General features: G+C 43.1%; 1 protein-coding gene across 1 annotated transcript in view; it reads left to right on the top strand.

Moving 5' to 3' along the window:
- The window catches only part of LOC306968193 (fibronectin-like), a 66,247-nt gene that overhangs the window by 27,317 nt on the left and 23,615 nt on the right, over window positions 1-15,315 (top strand). The window contains exons 15-35 of the mRNA XM_079563516.1: window positions 694-879; window positions 2,729-2,857; window positions 3,002-3,091; window positions 3,514-3,708; window positions 5,996-6,274; window positions 6,385-6,648; window positions 6,778-6,872; window positions 8,395-8,563; window positions 8,849-9,112; window positions 9,564-9,658; window positions 9,983-10,151; window positions 10,296-10,559; window positions 10,654-10,748; window positions 11,077-11,245; window positions 11,468-11,731; window positions 11,826-11,920; window positions 12,250-12,418; window positions 12,641-12,904; window positions 12,999-13,093; window positions 13,409-13,577; window positions 14,409-14,672. Coding sequence (XP_079419642.1) covers window positions 694-879; window positions 2,729-2,857; window positions 3,002-3,091; window positions 3,514-3,708; window positions 5,996-6,274; window positions 6,385-6,648; window positions 6,778-6,872; window positions 8,395-8,563; window positions 8,849-9,112; window positions 9,564-9,658; window positions 9,983-10,151; window positions 10,296-10,559; window positions 10,654-10,748; window positions 11,077-11,245; window positions 11,468-11,731; window positions 11,826-11,920; window positions 12,250-12,418; window positions 12,641-12,904; window positions 12,999-13,093; window positions 13,409-13,577; window positions 14,409-14,672 — 3,783 coding nt within the window. The remainder of the gene's footprint in view (window positions 1-693; window positions 880-2,728; window positions 2,858-3,001; window positions 3,092-3,513; window positions 3,709-5,995; window positions 6,275-6,384; window positions 6,649-6,777; window positions 6,873-8,394; window positions 8,564-8,848; window positions 9,113-9,563; window positions 9,659-9,982; window positions 10,152-10,295; window positions 10,560-10,653; window positions 10,749-11,076; window positions 11,246-11,467; window positions 11,732-11,825; window positions 11,921-12,249; window positions 12,419-12,640; window positions 12,905-12,998; window positions 13,094-13,408; window positions 13,578-14,408; window positions 14,673-15,315) is intronic.

Here is a 15,315-nt window from a genome sequence, read left to right as displayed (position 1 = left end):
CTCTTCACGCTTTGCAAACTTACAGACTATCACTTTAATGTTACCCTTCCATCTGTAATGAACTTACCCTGTGTGGTGGTTGAGAACTTTTTACACTCACTCCACATTTAAAAGAGAAAATACTATGGCACTACATTTCTAAAAAGGCTCCAAAGTATAAAATGAATTTGGCCATGTGCTTTGTTATTTTAAAAGCGTAATAATGAGCACTTTGTAAACAGTAGGTGGCGCTATGTTGATCTGTCAATGCCGTTGCCCCTCAACAAGGAAGAACATTTGTCCCCATTGTGTTGCCATACATGCATTGAATTCGGGCGGATTTTTTTCATATTTTTGAAGCTGCATTGATAAAACTTCATTTGTATTTTCTTTTACTTTTACTGCTTTAACTACATTGATCTCATAGTGTCATGTCCACTGAATCTCTCTCTAACTTGCTTTTCCTTCAGTGCAGTATGTGAATATTTATTTTACGTTATCTGATTCAATGCATGCAAAAAAACAGTTATATGAGACAGCAACAGAAAACAGCGTCATCTGTATCATGCTCCTTCTATAGTATACATTACACAGACCTCCCGATACGATTTATGGGCTTTTCTCCCCCGAGTGTCCTATTCTTGGAGACAGGAAGTATGTGAGAGCTTTATTTATTTTCGTCCTCTGCTCTTTTGTGTGTTTGTGTCTTTTTAGTGGCGACGTCTCACGGAGAGACCACCAATCCTCCTCCGGTCGTGGACATTTCGGAGTCGATCACTGAAATCACCTCCAGCAGTTTCGTCATCTCCTGGGTCTCCGCCTCCGACACCGTGTCCGGGTTCAGAGTGGAGTATGAGCTCAACGAACAAGGACAAGGCCCCGGACAGCCCATCGTGCTCGGTAATGGAGCAGCCAAATGTTTTCACTTAGCAAAATCCTTAGCAGATAGAACCAAATATGACACCAAACAGAGAGTACAGAAAATTTGTGACAAAAATACTGCATTTGAGAGAAAATGTTTGATTGTGGTTCTTTAGTTGTGCTTTCAGTTCTCTTTCTGAGCAATAAGAACATTTGCCGGCACATTTATGATGTTTTGCGGAAAATATATCCTTATTATTGAGTGAGAAGAACAAATTTTTTGCCAATATCACTGACTCTTAGCCAGGGTTTCCACTGGGCATTAAAGGAATAGGCCACCGTTTTTACATACTGAGATATGTTCTTACCTTAGCTTTGACGAGTTCTTTAGGACCTGTCTGGTCTTCACCCGTGCCTTCAGTCACGTAAACACAGCGCAGACGGTGTTAGCATTTAGCCTCTCCCCCTCTCCACTATAGCTCCAAAACAGGTCAAGATAGAAGCTACCAAGCTCTTCCACAAAAATAAACAATGTGGATTTTCTAAGCTGATAAAAAGGGGAACTATATTGTAAGGCGTAATAATACCAGGAGTAGTTCGAAATCCGTGCAGTAATCTTCACTTTACTGCGCAGTAGTCTTCACTTTACTGTGCGGATGCCAAATGACAGGTCCTAAAGAACTCGTCAAAGCAAAGGTATGTAAAAACGGAGGCCTTTTCCTTTAAAAGTCATTTCATGAATTGTGGCAAAATCAAGGCTTAAAATGTCATTAAAAAATAAATAAATAATTGGATTCACACTGGCATTAAATGTAAATTTACTGGAAAATGATGACATCCCTCAACAATTACTGTTTAAGTTTGTGAAGGCTCTCATTCATCCAGGGAGCATCCATAGTAGAAAAGGTTAAATCGTCAGCTAGGCTGGGTTTTGGTAAAGTTGAGGATGCTTCACTTGTACTCACAGAAGCTTCTTCTTAGCTCTTTGGTCATAAAAGACACTATTACCCAAACTGGAGTGAACTAAATACCCAGGCTCCTCCCAAGAGGAGGGAACCAAAACTGCCCTCCTCAAGTTGTTTGCAGTATCACTCAACTTGCAGGTCTTTGTTCTGCTGCTGAGTCAGTGGGCGTTGACCACCCATTAGCTTGAACAAAAGAGTGTCGTTCACCTGATCTCAATATGCCGTTATATATAGGGGACCTTGAGTTAAGAAGGAGCTTCTATGACTAGCTGCAAAACGTCCTCAACTTTACCAAATCCCAGCCCAGTTGTTGATTTAACCTTTTCTACTACAATTACTGTTTAAGTTCATAGAAAATACCAAAATGATGGTCTAAAGCTGTAGTTTTAGCTGAAATTGACTCTTTTTTTATTAAAAGGTGTCTGTTTTGCCCAATTATCCTTCCTCTGTTTGCAAATCCTAAGACATTAAATATGCAGCGATTTCTTTCTGCGTTTGTGGCATCGAAATATAGCATTTGGGCATTAAAAATGGCATTTAAAACTATTGGCTTGCTTCTCCACATACAAACCAAGCCAGTCAGCCCTATACCTCACAGTAATTTGCAGTAAACGGCATCTGAACAAAGGGCTAGATAAAGTGTTGCATGACTACACTGAATATCAACTAAATATTCATATTAAAAGCATCAGTTCATTGTCCCAAAATACATACTTTATTTTACTGAGGCATAATAAATTAAACTTACAGTATGATCAAGAAAGATCATGCCCTGTCCCTGTATATAGTGTATATAGTGTAGTTTGTTAAGTTTTCTTGTAACATTTGTGGATAATTCTGGGAGTGTATTGGACACTATTGAAGTGAATGTGAATGTATATCGATTTATTTTTTGTGTGTATGTTTTCATCATTTCCCTTCAGACCTGCCGCGTTCAACCACCTCAGTGAACATCAATGAGCTTCTGCCCGGGAGGAAATACACAGTGAATGTTTATGAGGTCACAGACGGAGGAGAAGACAACCTCATCCTCACCACGTCACAAACCACTGGTGAATAAAACACACTTTACCTATTTATCCATCACTTTATGCACCGACTTTCTCTTTTGGATCCCAAATCCTGTATCCTGAATAAATAGCAGCACACCGACTGCTGAGATGTTGTTTTGATTTCTATCATTTATATTTTTACAGCTCCGGATGCTCCCGTCGAGCACGAAGTGGAGGATGTTGGAGAGACCTCGATTGTGATCAGCTGGGACAAGCCTCTCGCTCCTATCACTGGTATGTCAGAAGACGGATTGCCTGAAACAACACTAATGTTTATAATGTGCAACATGTCAGGGATCGCTGGAAGATATTTTTTCCATCTTACCAATGGATATTATTGTGCCTTGAATTGTCTTGAGTTTCCATAGATGTATTATTATTATTTTTCCGGGTTGTATAGCTCTCTTTTGTCTTGGTTTAGTCTTATTATGCACTTTGTTTAGGCTTAGTTTAGACCTGGCATGGTCCTATTAAAGACCTTTGTAGAGCAGGTTCAGATTTTGTAGCACCCTGGAAGCCAAATATTTTTGTAGGTGTCTTCTTTTCATATTAAAGATGGGTTTAACCGTGATGTAAAAGTAATGTATTTATGATAGAACCAACTGAACAGCAACATTTAGATGTGTTTGTAAAGTAGTGTCATCTCCTGTGCGTAGGTTACAGAGTTGTCTACACCCCGTCAGTGGAGGGAGAAAGCACAGAGCTGATCCTCCCGGACACTGCCACCTCCGTGACCCTCAGTGAGCTTCGCCCCGGGCTGCTGTACAACATCAGCATTTACGCCGTGGAGGACAGTCTGGAGAGCGAGCCGGTCTTTGTACAAGTCAACACGGCTGGAGACCCGTTGCCAGGTAACATATATCGTAATTGATGTTCTGGTGAAATGGGAAAACGTGTCATGTGCACTTAACAGAGTGATTATTTGGATTTTGTCTTAATTGGATGAATAAATTCATTGATTTGATCTCACAATTCCAAAAGTCGAGATCCCTCTTGTCCTTGGATAGTTTATTTACAGTTTGGCTCTGAACAGTAGAAGATACTTGAAGAATCTGCGAAATGGAAAAGTGAAGTCATTGGGTTCGCAGCTGTTTTGTTCGACTTTATGTAAAACTAAAACATTCTGCCAGGCCTCGATCTCGCTCCTGGGCCAGTCCAACACATGCAACAAATTTGAAGCGCTTTTGTTTGGACAGTACAAGATGGAGCCAGGACACATGACCCACTTTAGAACAGACTGGAGCCATCTTTGGACAGACAGGAGTTTGTTGTTGCTGCCACTGGCTAATGACCATGCACAGACTGCGATAATAAACAGAAACCCGGCCTGATGATTTAAGATGTGGGATCATTCGGAGATAGGTTGGAGATAAACCAGTGGAGTCAGAGTACCTAAAGCAGTTTAAAAGGTTGCGTGTATTAACATATTTGTTAATGGAATTCATTTGAGGGAATTTGTGACAATTTTTATGGCACTTTTGTTTTATGAGTTATGGGCGATGTAGATACACTTTCCCTGAAAATTATGAGAAATTATGTTTGTTTTAGATACAATGCTTGTGAAAAATCATTGTAGTAGAGATTTTCAAATATTGTTAAAGGGACTACAAGGAGTTTCCTGCGCATGCACCTATGGTCATGAGATTTGGGTAGTGACCGAAAGGACAAGATCGCGGATACAAGCGGCCGAAATGAGTTTCCTTCGCAGGGTGGCTGGGCGCACCCTTCGAGATCGGGTGAGGAGCTCAGTTACCCGAGAGGAGCTCGGAGTAGAGTCGCTGCTCCTTCACGTCGAAAGGAGCCAGCTGAGGTGGCTATGGCATCTGTTCCGGATGCCTCCTGGTCGCCTCCCGCGGGAGGTGTTCCAGGCATGTCCTAGTGGGACACGGCCTCGTGGGACAAGGCCTCGTGGGATAAGGCCTCGTGGAAGGCACACTGGTGGGAATATGTCTCCGAGCTGGCCTGGTGTCGCCTCGGGGTCCCTCCAGAACAGCTGGAGGAGGTGTGTGTGGATCGGGAAGTCTGGGCATCTCTGCTGAGACTGCTGCCCCCGTGACCCGGGCTCCGGATAAAGCGGATGAAAATGGATGGATGGATGGATGGATGGATGGATGGATGGATGAATTATTTTCCTCCCCTACATATTTCAACAATGTCCTAAGATGTAGAATGAGCCCAGACATATTCGCCACAACTGCCGCTAAAGTCCTGCACTGTCACTCAAGAAGGTGTTAATTTGGGTCTGAATTGCCTTCATGCACAAGCTTAATATAGAAGGTGCAGTTACACGTATGGCCTGAGGTGGCAGTAGTGAGTATAAAACAGCTAACTTGCATCTAGCCCCTTTAAGTGATCGGGTTGGTTAAATTGAGGACATTTTGCGTCTATTTTCAGAAGCTTCTTGCTCTTTATTTATTATTAGATCCACACGAACATTTAAAGGAGCTTCTGAAGGCAGAATTAAAGCGTTCAAACCAACCCAATCCAGTCGACGATATTTAAAAAACTCTTCTATGTTTAGTAGGGCTCAGAGGTTTATCGATATTGAATCACAATCAAGGTTTTGACTGCAATAACCTAACCTCAAGAGGCTGAGGTTTTGTTTTGTTCACTTCTGTCTCTGGCATTTGAGTGATAGATGTTCAACAATGTTCACGCTATGTGATTCCATCACAGACTTATTTTAGTCACGTGGCTGTCTCCCAGAGGTACTCTGAATGTCGGGGAAACTCCAGAAGAGGGCAAAGTCCACATAAAACCAAATATTTTTGAAAGTAGATTATTACGTGCTGTTCTAATGTGGGGCAAAATGAGCAAGAATATGTTGTTCAGCAGTCTAAAAGTAACATTACTCATTGCACTCATTTAAGTAGTTTATGCATCTAAATGTATCAAGTATAAAAATCGCAATTAGGTTTTTTGTGAAAATCGTGCTGTCAAAACATGTAGATGGCAAGATTATTTACACAACTCATCTCTATAAAGTGAATACAGCAAGATATTTAATAGCTGCACAAATAGGTTCTGATGTTTTTTTTTACAAAGACTAAATTGTCATTCCAACAAACAATTCTAGTTATTGTAGGTTGTTTCTTGCGTCATAATCAATGTGTTAATAAATACCTGTCTCTTCCACAGATGAAGTCAAGTCTCCGTCTGACCTGCAGTTTTTCGAAGTGTCCGATAAGAAGATAGTTTTGACCTGGACTGGCCCTGCGGCTGATGTTTCTGGGTACAGGGTCACCGTGGTCCCTGTGGACGCATCTGGGACGCCCCAAACCGAGATGACGCTCCCCGTCAGTGAAAACTCCTACATCGAAGTCACTCACCTCGAGCCGGGAACACACTACCGCTTCAACATCTACACCATCAACAACGGAGAGGAGAGTCTGCCACTGGTGGGGGAGCAGTTTACGAGTAAGTGCCAAATAGTATGTGCTTTGGTATTGAGATAAACAAAGACTATTTGGAAGAAGTATCAAAATCAAAACCCCCTCAACATTTTGCTGCTATATTTTCTCTCCCAGAGCCCGATGCACCCACAGACATCCACTTCATGAACGTCACAGACAACAGTGCGGTGATGCTGTGGTACGCCCCACGAGCCAAGGTCACCGGGTACCGCCTGTTCCTCACCGTTGAGGGTTCAACTCCCAAACAGCTCCTGCTCCCAGCCCGGCAGACCCAGTACACGCTGGTGAACCTGAAGCCGGACACGAAGTACACCGCCACGCTGCACTCAGAGATCGACAACACTCTGAGTGAAGGAGAGTCCGCTGTCTTTACCACCAGTGAGTAACTTGCCACATATTGTTTCGATCATTTATAAAGTTAAGCAATTACATAGTTAGGTAAATACAAGTATAAGCCATTATTTTTTATCATTACTCTTAATAAATGGGAAAACGTTGTGATTGCAGCTCCACCAATGGGAAACGGTCCTCAGTTCACTACAGACGTGACCGACACCTCCATCTTTGTGTCCTGGACTCCTATTCCACACATCGGATACAAGGTGAGACAGATCAATCGATGATGAAGCTCCATACTGATAATGCTTGGGATAGTGAAAGATTATGACACAGCGGTAGATACAGCGGGAACCATATATTTACATAGACTTTCTAAAAAGACACATTTTTGACATGAAACCAGAATTTTAAAAATTATTTCTATTTGCTTTATGTCAGAAGAATGAGACATAGAAATGTCTACATGGTTTTATGTTACTTTTTAAAAAACCTCTCACAATATTAGGCAGGAACCTAGCCCACAGCTCTGCCCATACATTTTCAACTGGATTGAGATCAGAACTTTGTGATGGTCACTTCAAAACGTGGACTTTGTGATCCTTAAGCCAGGTTGTAACCAGTATTGGCCAAATGCTTTGGGTCATTGTTCATTTGGAAAACCCATCTGCGGCCAAGCTTTAACTTCCTTGGCTGATGTCTTGAGATGTTGCTCCAATATTTCCACATAACGTTTTATATTCATGATGTCATCTATTTTGTGCACCAGCCCTTCCCACAGCAAAACAACCCCACAGCATGATGCTGCCACCCCCGTATTTCACAGTTCGGATGGTGTTCTCAGGCTTGCAAGATTCCCCCTTTTTCCTCCATGGTCATTATGGCCAATTTTCTGACCACAGGATGTCTCCTTTTATTTATTTGCAAAATCAAAACTGGCTTTTTTCTTTTTCGTTTGGAGCAAGGGCTTCTTCCTGGAAGAGTTCCCTCTCAGCCCATGTCGCTACTGTACTTGTTTCACTCTGGATAATGACAAAAACTCTTACCAGTTTCAGCATCTTCACCAGGTCTTTTGCATTTGTTCTTGGGTTGACATTCCCATTTCAGACAACAGCCCGTTCATCTCTGGGACACAGAACCCGCCTTCTTTCTGATCTGTATGATGACTGGACATTTCCATAATTGTTTGAACCAATGTACCTGGCACCTTCAAGTGTCTTGAAATTGCACCCAAGGATGAACCAGACTTGTGCTGCATAGGTCATGACATCGTCTTCAGGGCTTCCCCAAATTGTTTAAAGGCATAGTAATCTTAGTGTATGTAAACTTCTGACTTGTAAAAATTAACAAAAACATTTCTAAAAAAATCTGTCTCACATTCTTCTGACATTTAGCAAATAAAAATAACGTAGAAAGTTCTAATTGACCAAGAAAGGTAAAAGTAAACTCTGATTTTCTGTCAGACAGTTAGACTTTTTTTTTTAAATGTGTCTTTTAATGAAGTGTATGTAAACATCTGATTCCCATTGTATAGGCTGACTAAAAAACTAGTTGGATTGACAAAAAATCCACAGCCCTTTTTTTCAGATATGATTGGCTAGAATATGTCTCACTAAACATTGGAATGTTGTGGATTTTCCCATGTTCCTGGGAAAACTTTGACCTCTGAACTGGACCTTTTTGACCCTGAGCCTTATGTCCATCTCTTCTTCATGACTCTCTCCTCTTGCCTCTCTCGCTCTCCCCTTCAGCTCCTGTCTAACTGTTTCTTCCTCTTTCACATCTCAGTTGACAGTGCGTCCCAGCCAGGGGAGAGAAGCACCGCGTGACGTCACCTCTGACTCAGGAAGTATCTACATTTCCGGATTGACCCCTGGAGTGGAGTACACCTACAGCATCCAGCCAATGTTGAACGGACAAGAGCAGGGCACCCCGGTCACAAAACGAGTTACAACACGTAAGAATCACAAACAAATATGACTTTACCCCCCCTTCCAAAAAGTAAAGTTGTTCAAAAAGCAAAATACAGCACCTTCAGAAATCCCGTCTGTGTATAAACCGTCATGTCATTTGCAGCTCTGTCTCCTCCCACTGATCTGAACTTAGAGTCTAAACCAGGGTCAGATAAGCTTAGCTTTGGTATTGAGATCTGAGTTTATGTTTTGTTTAGGTTATAGATTGAAACTAAAGAAAGACTATTTGGAAGAAGTTTCAAATTTTGCTGGTGTATTTTCTCTCCCAGAGCCCGATGCACCCACAGACATCCACTTCATGAACGTCACAGACGACAGTGCGGTGATGCTGTGGTACGCCCCACGAGCCAAGGTCACTGGGTACCGTCTGTTCCTCACCATTGAGGGTTCGACTCCCAAACAGCTCAAGCTCCCAGCCCGCCAGACCCAGTACACGCTGGTGAACCTGAAGCCGGACACGAAGTACACCGCCACGCTGCACTCAGAGATCTACAACACTCTGAGTGAAGGAGAGTCCGCTGTCTTTACCACCAGTGAGTAACTTGCCACATATTGTTTTGATTATTCATGAAGCTAAGCAATTAGGCTCAGTATTGGGCACATTTCATCCAACTCAGATGAATGAGGATAAACACATGCACTGCATTCAACAAAAACAGTGTTGGAATGGTGAATATATGCAGTATTTTTGTTTAATTTTTCCAATAGTGTCTAATACCAATAATTCAATAATTTGACCATCAATCAAGATTTACTTAAATGTTGGTTTGCACCCTAAGCTGCAAGAACAAAACGAAGTCACGTATGCCTTGCAGCCATGGACATATTTTGTGACTGAGGACAGTTCCATGGCGACAAGGCAAAAGTGACATCATTTTGTTCTGCAGCTCAGGATCTTGTGAAGTATGAATGAGCCTTAAGTGTAACTATAAGCCATTATTTTTATCATTACTATTAATAAATGGGAAAACGTTGTGATTGTAGCTCCGCCAATGGGAAACGGTCCTCAGTTCAGCACCGACGTGACCGACACCTCCATCTTTGTGTCCTGGACTCCTATTCCGCACGTTGGATACAAGGTGAGGCAGAATCGATGATGAAGCTGTTTTAGTTGAGAGATTCAGTTAAAGAGTAGCACATTCTCGAAAGATATAGGCTGACTAAAAAGCTTGGACAAATGTAGCAAAATATCCACAGCCATCTATTCCAAATATGATTGCCTGGATTATTTCTCACTAAAGATTAGAATGCTGTGGATTTTCCCCTGGGAAAACTTTGACCAGGAACATAAGGCTTTTTGACCCTGAGCTTTATGTCCATCTCTTCTTCATGACTCTCTCCTTTAACCTCTCACTCTCCCCCTCAGCTCCTATCTAACTGTTTCTTCCTCTTTCATATCTCAGTTGACAGTGCGTCCCAGTCAGGGTGGAGAGGCACCGCGTGACGTCACCTCTGACTCAGGAAGTATCTACATTTCCGGATTGACCCCAGGAGTGGAGTACACCTACAGCATCCAGCCAATGTTGAACGGACAAGAGCAGGGCATCCCGGTCACAAAACGAGTTACAACACGTAAGAATCACATGAAAATAAGACTTTACTGCACCTTCAGAAATCTCGTATGTGTATACACCGTTTCTTTGCAGCTCTGTCTCCTCTGACTGATCTGAACTTAGAGTCTAAACCAGGAATATGCTGCTATATTTTCTCCCCCAGAGCCCGATGCACCCACGGACATCCACTTCATGAAAGTCACAGAGGACAGTGCGGTGATGCTGTGGTACGCCCCTCGAGCCAAAGTCACCGGGTACCGTCTGTTCCTCACCGTTGAGGGTTCAACTCCCAAACAGCTCAAGCTCCCAGCTCACCAGACCCAGTACACGCTGGTGAACCTAAAGCCGGACACAAAGTACACCGCCACACTGCACTCAGAGATCGACAACACTCTGAGTGAAGGAGAGTCCGCTGTCTTTACCACCAGTGAGTAACTTGATCATTTATGAAGCTAAGCAATTAGGCTAAGCCATATTTGTTATCATTACTGTTGTTAAATGGGAAAACGTTGTGATTGTAGCTCCACCAATTGGAAACGGTCCTCAGTTCAGCACCGACGTGACTGACACCTCAATCTTTGTGTCCTGGACTCCTATTCCCCACGTTGGATACAAGGTGAGACAGATCAATCAATGATGAAGCTCCATACCGATAATGCTTTGGATATAAACTTTTTTAATTGAGAGATTTACTTAAAGATTAGCACATTTTCGAAAGATATAGGCAGATTACAAAACGTGGACTAATGTAACAAAAATCCACAGCCCCCTATTCCAGATATGATTGGCTGGAATATGTCTCACACTGGGAAAACCTTGACCAGGAACATAAGGCTTTTTGACCCTGAGCCTTATGTCCATCTCTTCTTCATGACTCTCTCCTCTCACCTCTCACTTTCCCCCTCTGCTCCTGTCTCACTGTTTCTTCCTCTTTCATATCTCAGTTGACAGTGCGTCCGAGTCAGGGGGGAGAGGCGCCGCGTGACGACACCTCTGACTCAGGAAGTATCTACATTTCCGGATTGACCCCAGGAGTGGAGTACACCTACAGCGTCCAGCCAATGTTGAATGGACAAGAGCAGGGCACCCCGGTTACAAGACGCATTACAACACGTAAGAATCACATGAAAATATGACTTTACCCCCCCTTTCAAAAAGAAAAGTTGTTCAAAAAGCATAATACAGAACCTTCAGAAATGTCGTATGTGTATAAACCGTCATGTCATTTTTCTTTGCAGCTCTGTCTCCTCTGACTGATCTAAACTTTGAGTCTAAACCAGGGTCAGCTTAGCCTTGCTTTGGTATTAAGATTTGCTGCTATATTTTCTCTCCCAGAGCCCGATGCACCCACGGACATCCACTTCATGAAAGTCACAGAGGACAGTGCGGTGATGCTGTGGTACGCCCCTCGAGCCAAAGTCACCGGGTACCGTCTGTTCCTCACCATCGAGGGTTCAACTCCCAAACAGCTCAAGATTCCAGCTCACCAGACCCAGTACACGCTTGTGAACCTGAAGCCAGACACAAAGTACACCGCCACGCTGCACTCAGAGATCGGCAACACTCTGAGTGAAGGAGAGTCCGCTGTCTTTACCACCAGTAAGTAACTTGATCATTTATCAAGCTAAGCAATTAGGCTAAGCCATTATTATTATCATTACTATTAATAAATGGGAAAACGTTGTGATTGTAGCTCCACCAATGAGAAACGGTCCTCAGTTCAGCACCGACGTGACCGACACCTCCATTTTTGTGTCCTGGACTCCTATTCCCCACGTTGGATACAAGGTGAGACAGATCAATCAATGATGAAGCTCCATACCGATAATGCTTTGGATAGAAACTTTTTTAATTGAGAGATTTAGTTAAAGATTAGCACATTTTCGAAAGATATAGGCTGATTACAAAACGTGGACTAATGTAACAAAAAATCCACTGCCCCCTATTCCAGATATGATAGGCTGGAATATGTCTCACACTGAGAAAACCTTGACCAGGAACATAAGGCTTTTTGACCCAGAGCCTTATGTCCATCTCTTCTTCATGACTCTCTCCTCTAACCTCTCACTCTCCCCCTGTGCTCCTGTCTAACTGTTTCTTCCTCTTTCATATCTCAGTTGACAGTGCGTCCGAGTCAGGGGGGAGAGGCGCCGCGGGACGACACCTCTGACTCAGGAAGTATCTACATTTCTGGATTGACCCCTGGAGTGGAGTACACCTACAGCGTCCAGCCAATGTTGAACGGACAAGAGCAGGGCACCCCGGTTACAAGACGCGTTACAACACGTAAGAATCACATGAAAATATGACTTTACCCCCCCTTTCAAAAAGAAAAGTTGTTCAAAAAGCATAATACAGCACCTTCAGAAATGTAGACTATGTATAAAAGGTCATGTCATTTTTCTTTGCAGCTCTGTCTCCTCTGACTGATCTGAATTTAGAGTCTAAACCAGGGTCAGATTAGCTTAGCTTTGGAATTGAGATTTGCTGCTATATTTTCTCTCCCAGAGCCCGATGCACCCACGGACATCCACTTCATGAAAGTCACAGAGGACAGTGCAGTGATGCTGTGGTACGCCCCTCGAGCCAAAGTCACCGGGTACCGCCTGTTCCTCACCATCGAGGGTTCAACTCCCAAACAGCTCAAGATTCCAGCTCACCAGACCCAGTACACGCTGGTGAACCTGAAGCCAGACACAAAGTACACCGCCACTCTGCACTCAGAGATCGGCAACACTCTGAGTGAAGGAGAGTCTGCTGTCTTTACCACCAGTGAGTAACTTGATCATTTATAAAGCTAAGCAATTAGGCTAAGCCATATTTGTTATCATTACTATTAATAAATGGGAAAACGTTGTGATTTCAGCTCCACCAATGGGAAACGTTCCTCAGTTCAGCACCGACGTGACCGACACCTCCATCTTTGTGTCCTGGACTCCTATTCCAAACATCGATTACAAGGTGAGACAGATCAATCGATGATGAAGCTCTATACCGATAATACTTTGGATATAACCTTTTTTAATTGAGAGATTTAGTTAAAGATTAGCATATTTTCGAAAGATATAGGCTGATTAATATAACAAAAAATCCACTGCCCCCTATTCCAGATGTGATTGGCTGGAATATGTCTCTCACTGAGAAAACTCTGACCAGGAACATAAGGCTTTTTGACCCAGAGCCTTATGTCCATCTCTTCTTCATAACTCTCTCCTCTCACCTCTCGCTCTCCCCCTCAGCTCCTGTCTAACTTTTTCTTCCTCTTTCATATTTCAGTTGACAGTGCGTCCCAGCCAGGGGGGAGAGGCGCCGCGGGACGTCACCTCTGACTCAGGAAGTATCTATATTTCCGGATTGACCCCAGGAGTGGAGTACACCTACAGCATCCAGCCAATGTTGAACGGACAAGAGCAGGGCACCCCGGTCACAAAACGAGTTACAACACGTAAGAATCACAAAAAAATATGACTTTACCTTTAACCTGCACACAGCTTGCAACCAAAAACAAAACGCACACAAATCCAACCCACTGAACACACCACGTTAGCTTGCAGCACAACAATGGCTTCATCAAAAAGCAAACAGACACGATGGCACAGCGGCCACGAGCCAAAAAAAACAAACTTTCACCCACCCGTCTGAAGTAACCTTTGCGTGCCTTCTGCTCAGTAAAAATCAATTTTCCTCCTTCATTTATTGTCCATGTAGAGTTGTGCAACATACATATACATCCTTCTGTCTTAAAACACGCTCTGAGGCAAGGAGTTGGCTCGGGAAACATAATGGTCAGCAGGGGGCGCTGTGCATGCTTGCAGCCATGGTATCATCAGTCGCAATGGAAAAGTTAGCCTGGAAAAGTTCACTGGTTTCACGCAGAAAAACGAACATCTGTAAGAGTATTCTAGCGTTAGCATTTGGCTATTCAGAGCGTTAGCAACAGCAGCCGGCCTCCGTGAGACACAGGTGAAGCGTTGAATAATCATGAAGCCACACACACAATGACACACCGACTTTCAAAAAAAAAAAGATCTTCTTTTTCAATTTGTGGGGAACTGAGTCAGCCGACTTATGTCCCTGGTTCTCACAACGGGGCATATATTTCTTTGCAGCTCTGTCTCCTCCCACTGATCTGAACTTAGAGTCTAAACCAGTGTCAGATAAGCTTAGGTTTAGTATTGAGATCTGAGTTTATGTTTTGTTTAGGTTATAGATAGAAACTACACAAAGACTATTTGGAAGATGCATAAAAATCGAAACCCCCTCATTTCTCCCCCAGAGCCCGATGCACCCACGGACATCCACTTCATGAACGTCACAGACGACAGTGCGGTGATGCTGTGGTACGCCCCTCGAGCCAAAGTCACCGGGTACCGCCTGTTCCTCACCATCGAGGGTTCAACTCCCAAACAGCTCCTGCTCCCAGCCCGCCAGACCCAGTACACGCTGGTGAACCTGAAGCCGGACACAAAGTACACCGCCACGCTGCACTCAGAGATCGACAACACTCTGAGTGAAGGAGAGTCCGCTGTCTTTACCACCAGTGAGTAACTTTGCCACATATTGTATCGATCATTTATAAAGCTAAGAATTTAGGCTCGGTTTTGGGCACATTTCATCCAACTTAGGTGAATGAGGGTAAACACATGCACTGCATTCAACAAAAACATTGTTGGAATGGTGAATATATGCAGTATTTTTGGTGGGAGGGTTCAATTTTTCCAATACAAGCTAATACCAATACTTCAATCAATTGACCAACCAACATTTATTTAAATCTGAACTATCATATAATACAAATATGTTAATACAGGCAGAAAAATGTCGAGCATTATTTTCTGTGATGACATAACTAACTCTCTATATTACCAATGTTTTGTATCGTAAAGAGAAGACCAGAGTAATTGCTCTTTGTGGGAATATGCTTCAATTGATGATTATAGTAATAACCCAAATGCGACCATGGCTCAGATGGTCGAGCATATCTCCTCATATCTGGAGGGTTGGGGGTTTGAATCCTGGCTCCAGCAAGTGCAGACTGTTATTGTGTCCTTGGGCAAGACGATAGTTGTACAAAGCTTGCCACCATCCAGTATGCAGTGAATGGATAATGTCTACAGTGTAGTGCTTTGAGTGCTTTGTCAATGTAACTATAAGCCATTATTATTATCATTACTCTTAATACA

The sequence above is a fragment of the Gobius niger genome, assembly GCF_951799975.1.
Source record: "Gobius niger genome assembly, chromosome: 9".
Lineage (NCBI taxonomy): Eukaryota > Metazoa > Chordata > Actinopteri > Gobiiformes > Gobiidae > Gobius > Gobius niger.
The sequence above is the reverse complement of the archived record's forward strand: the minus strand, read 5'-3'. Positions and strand labels throughout refer to the sequence as shown.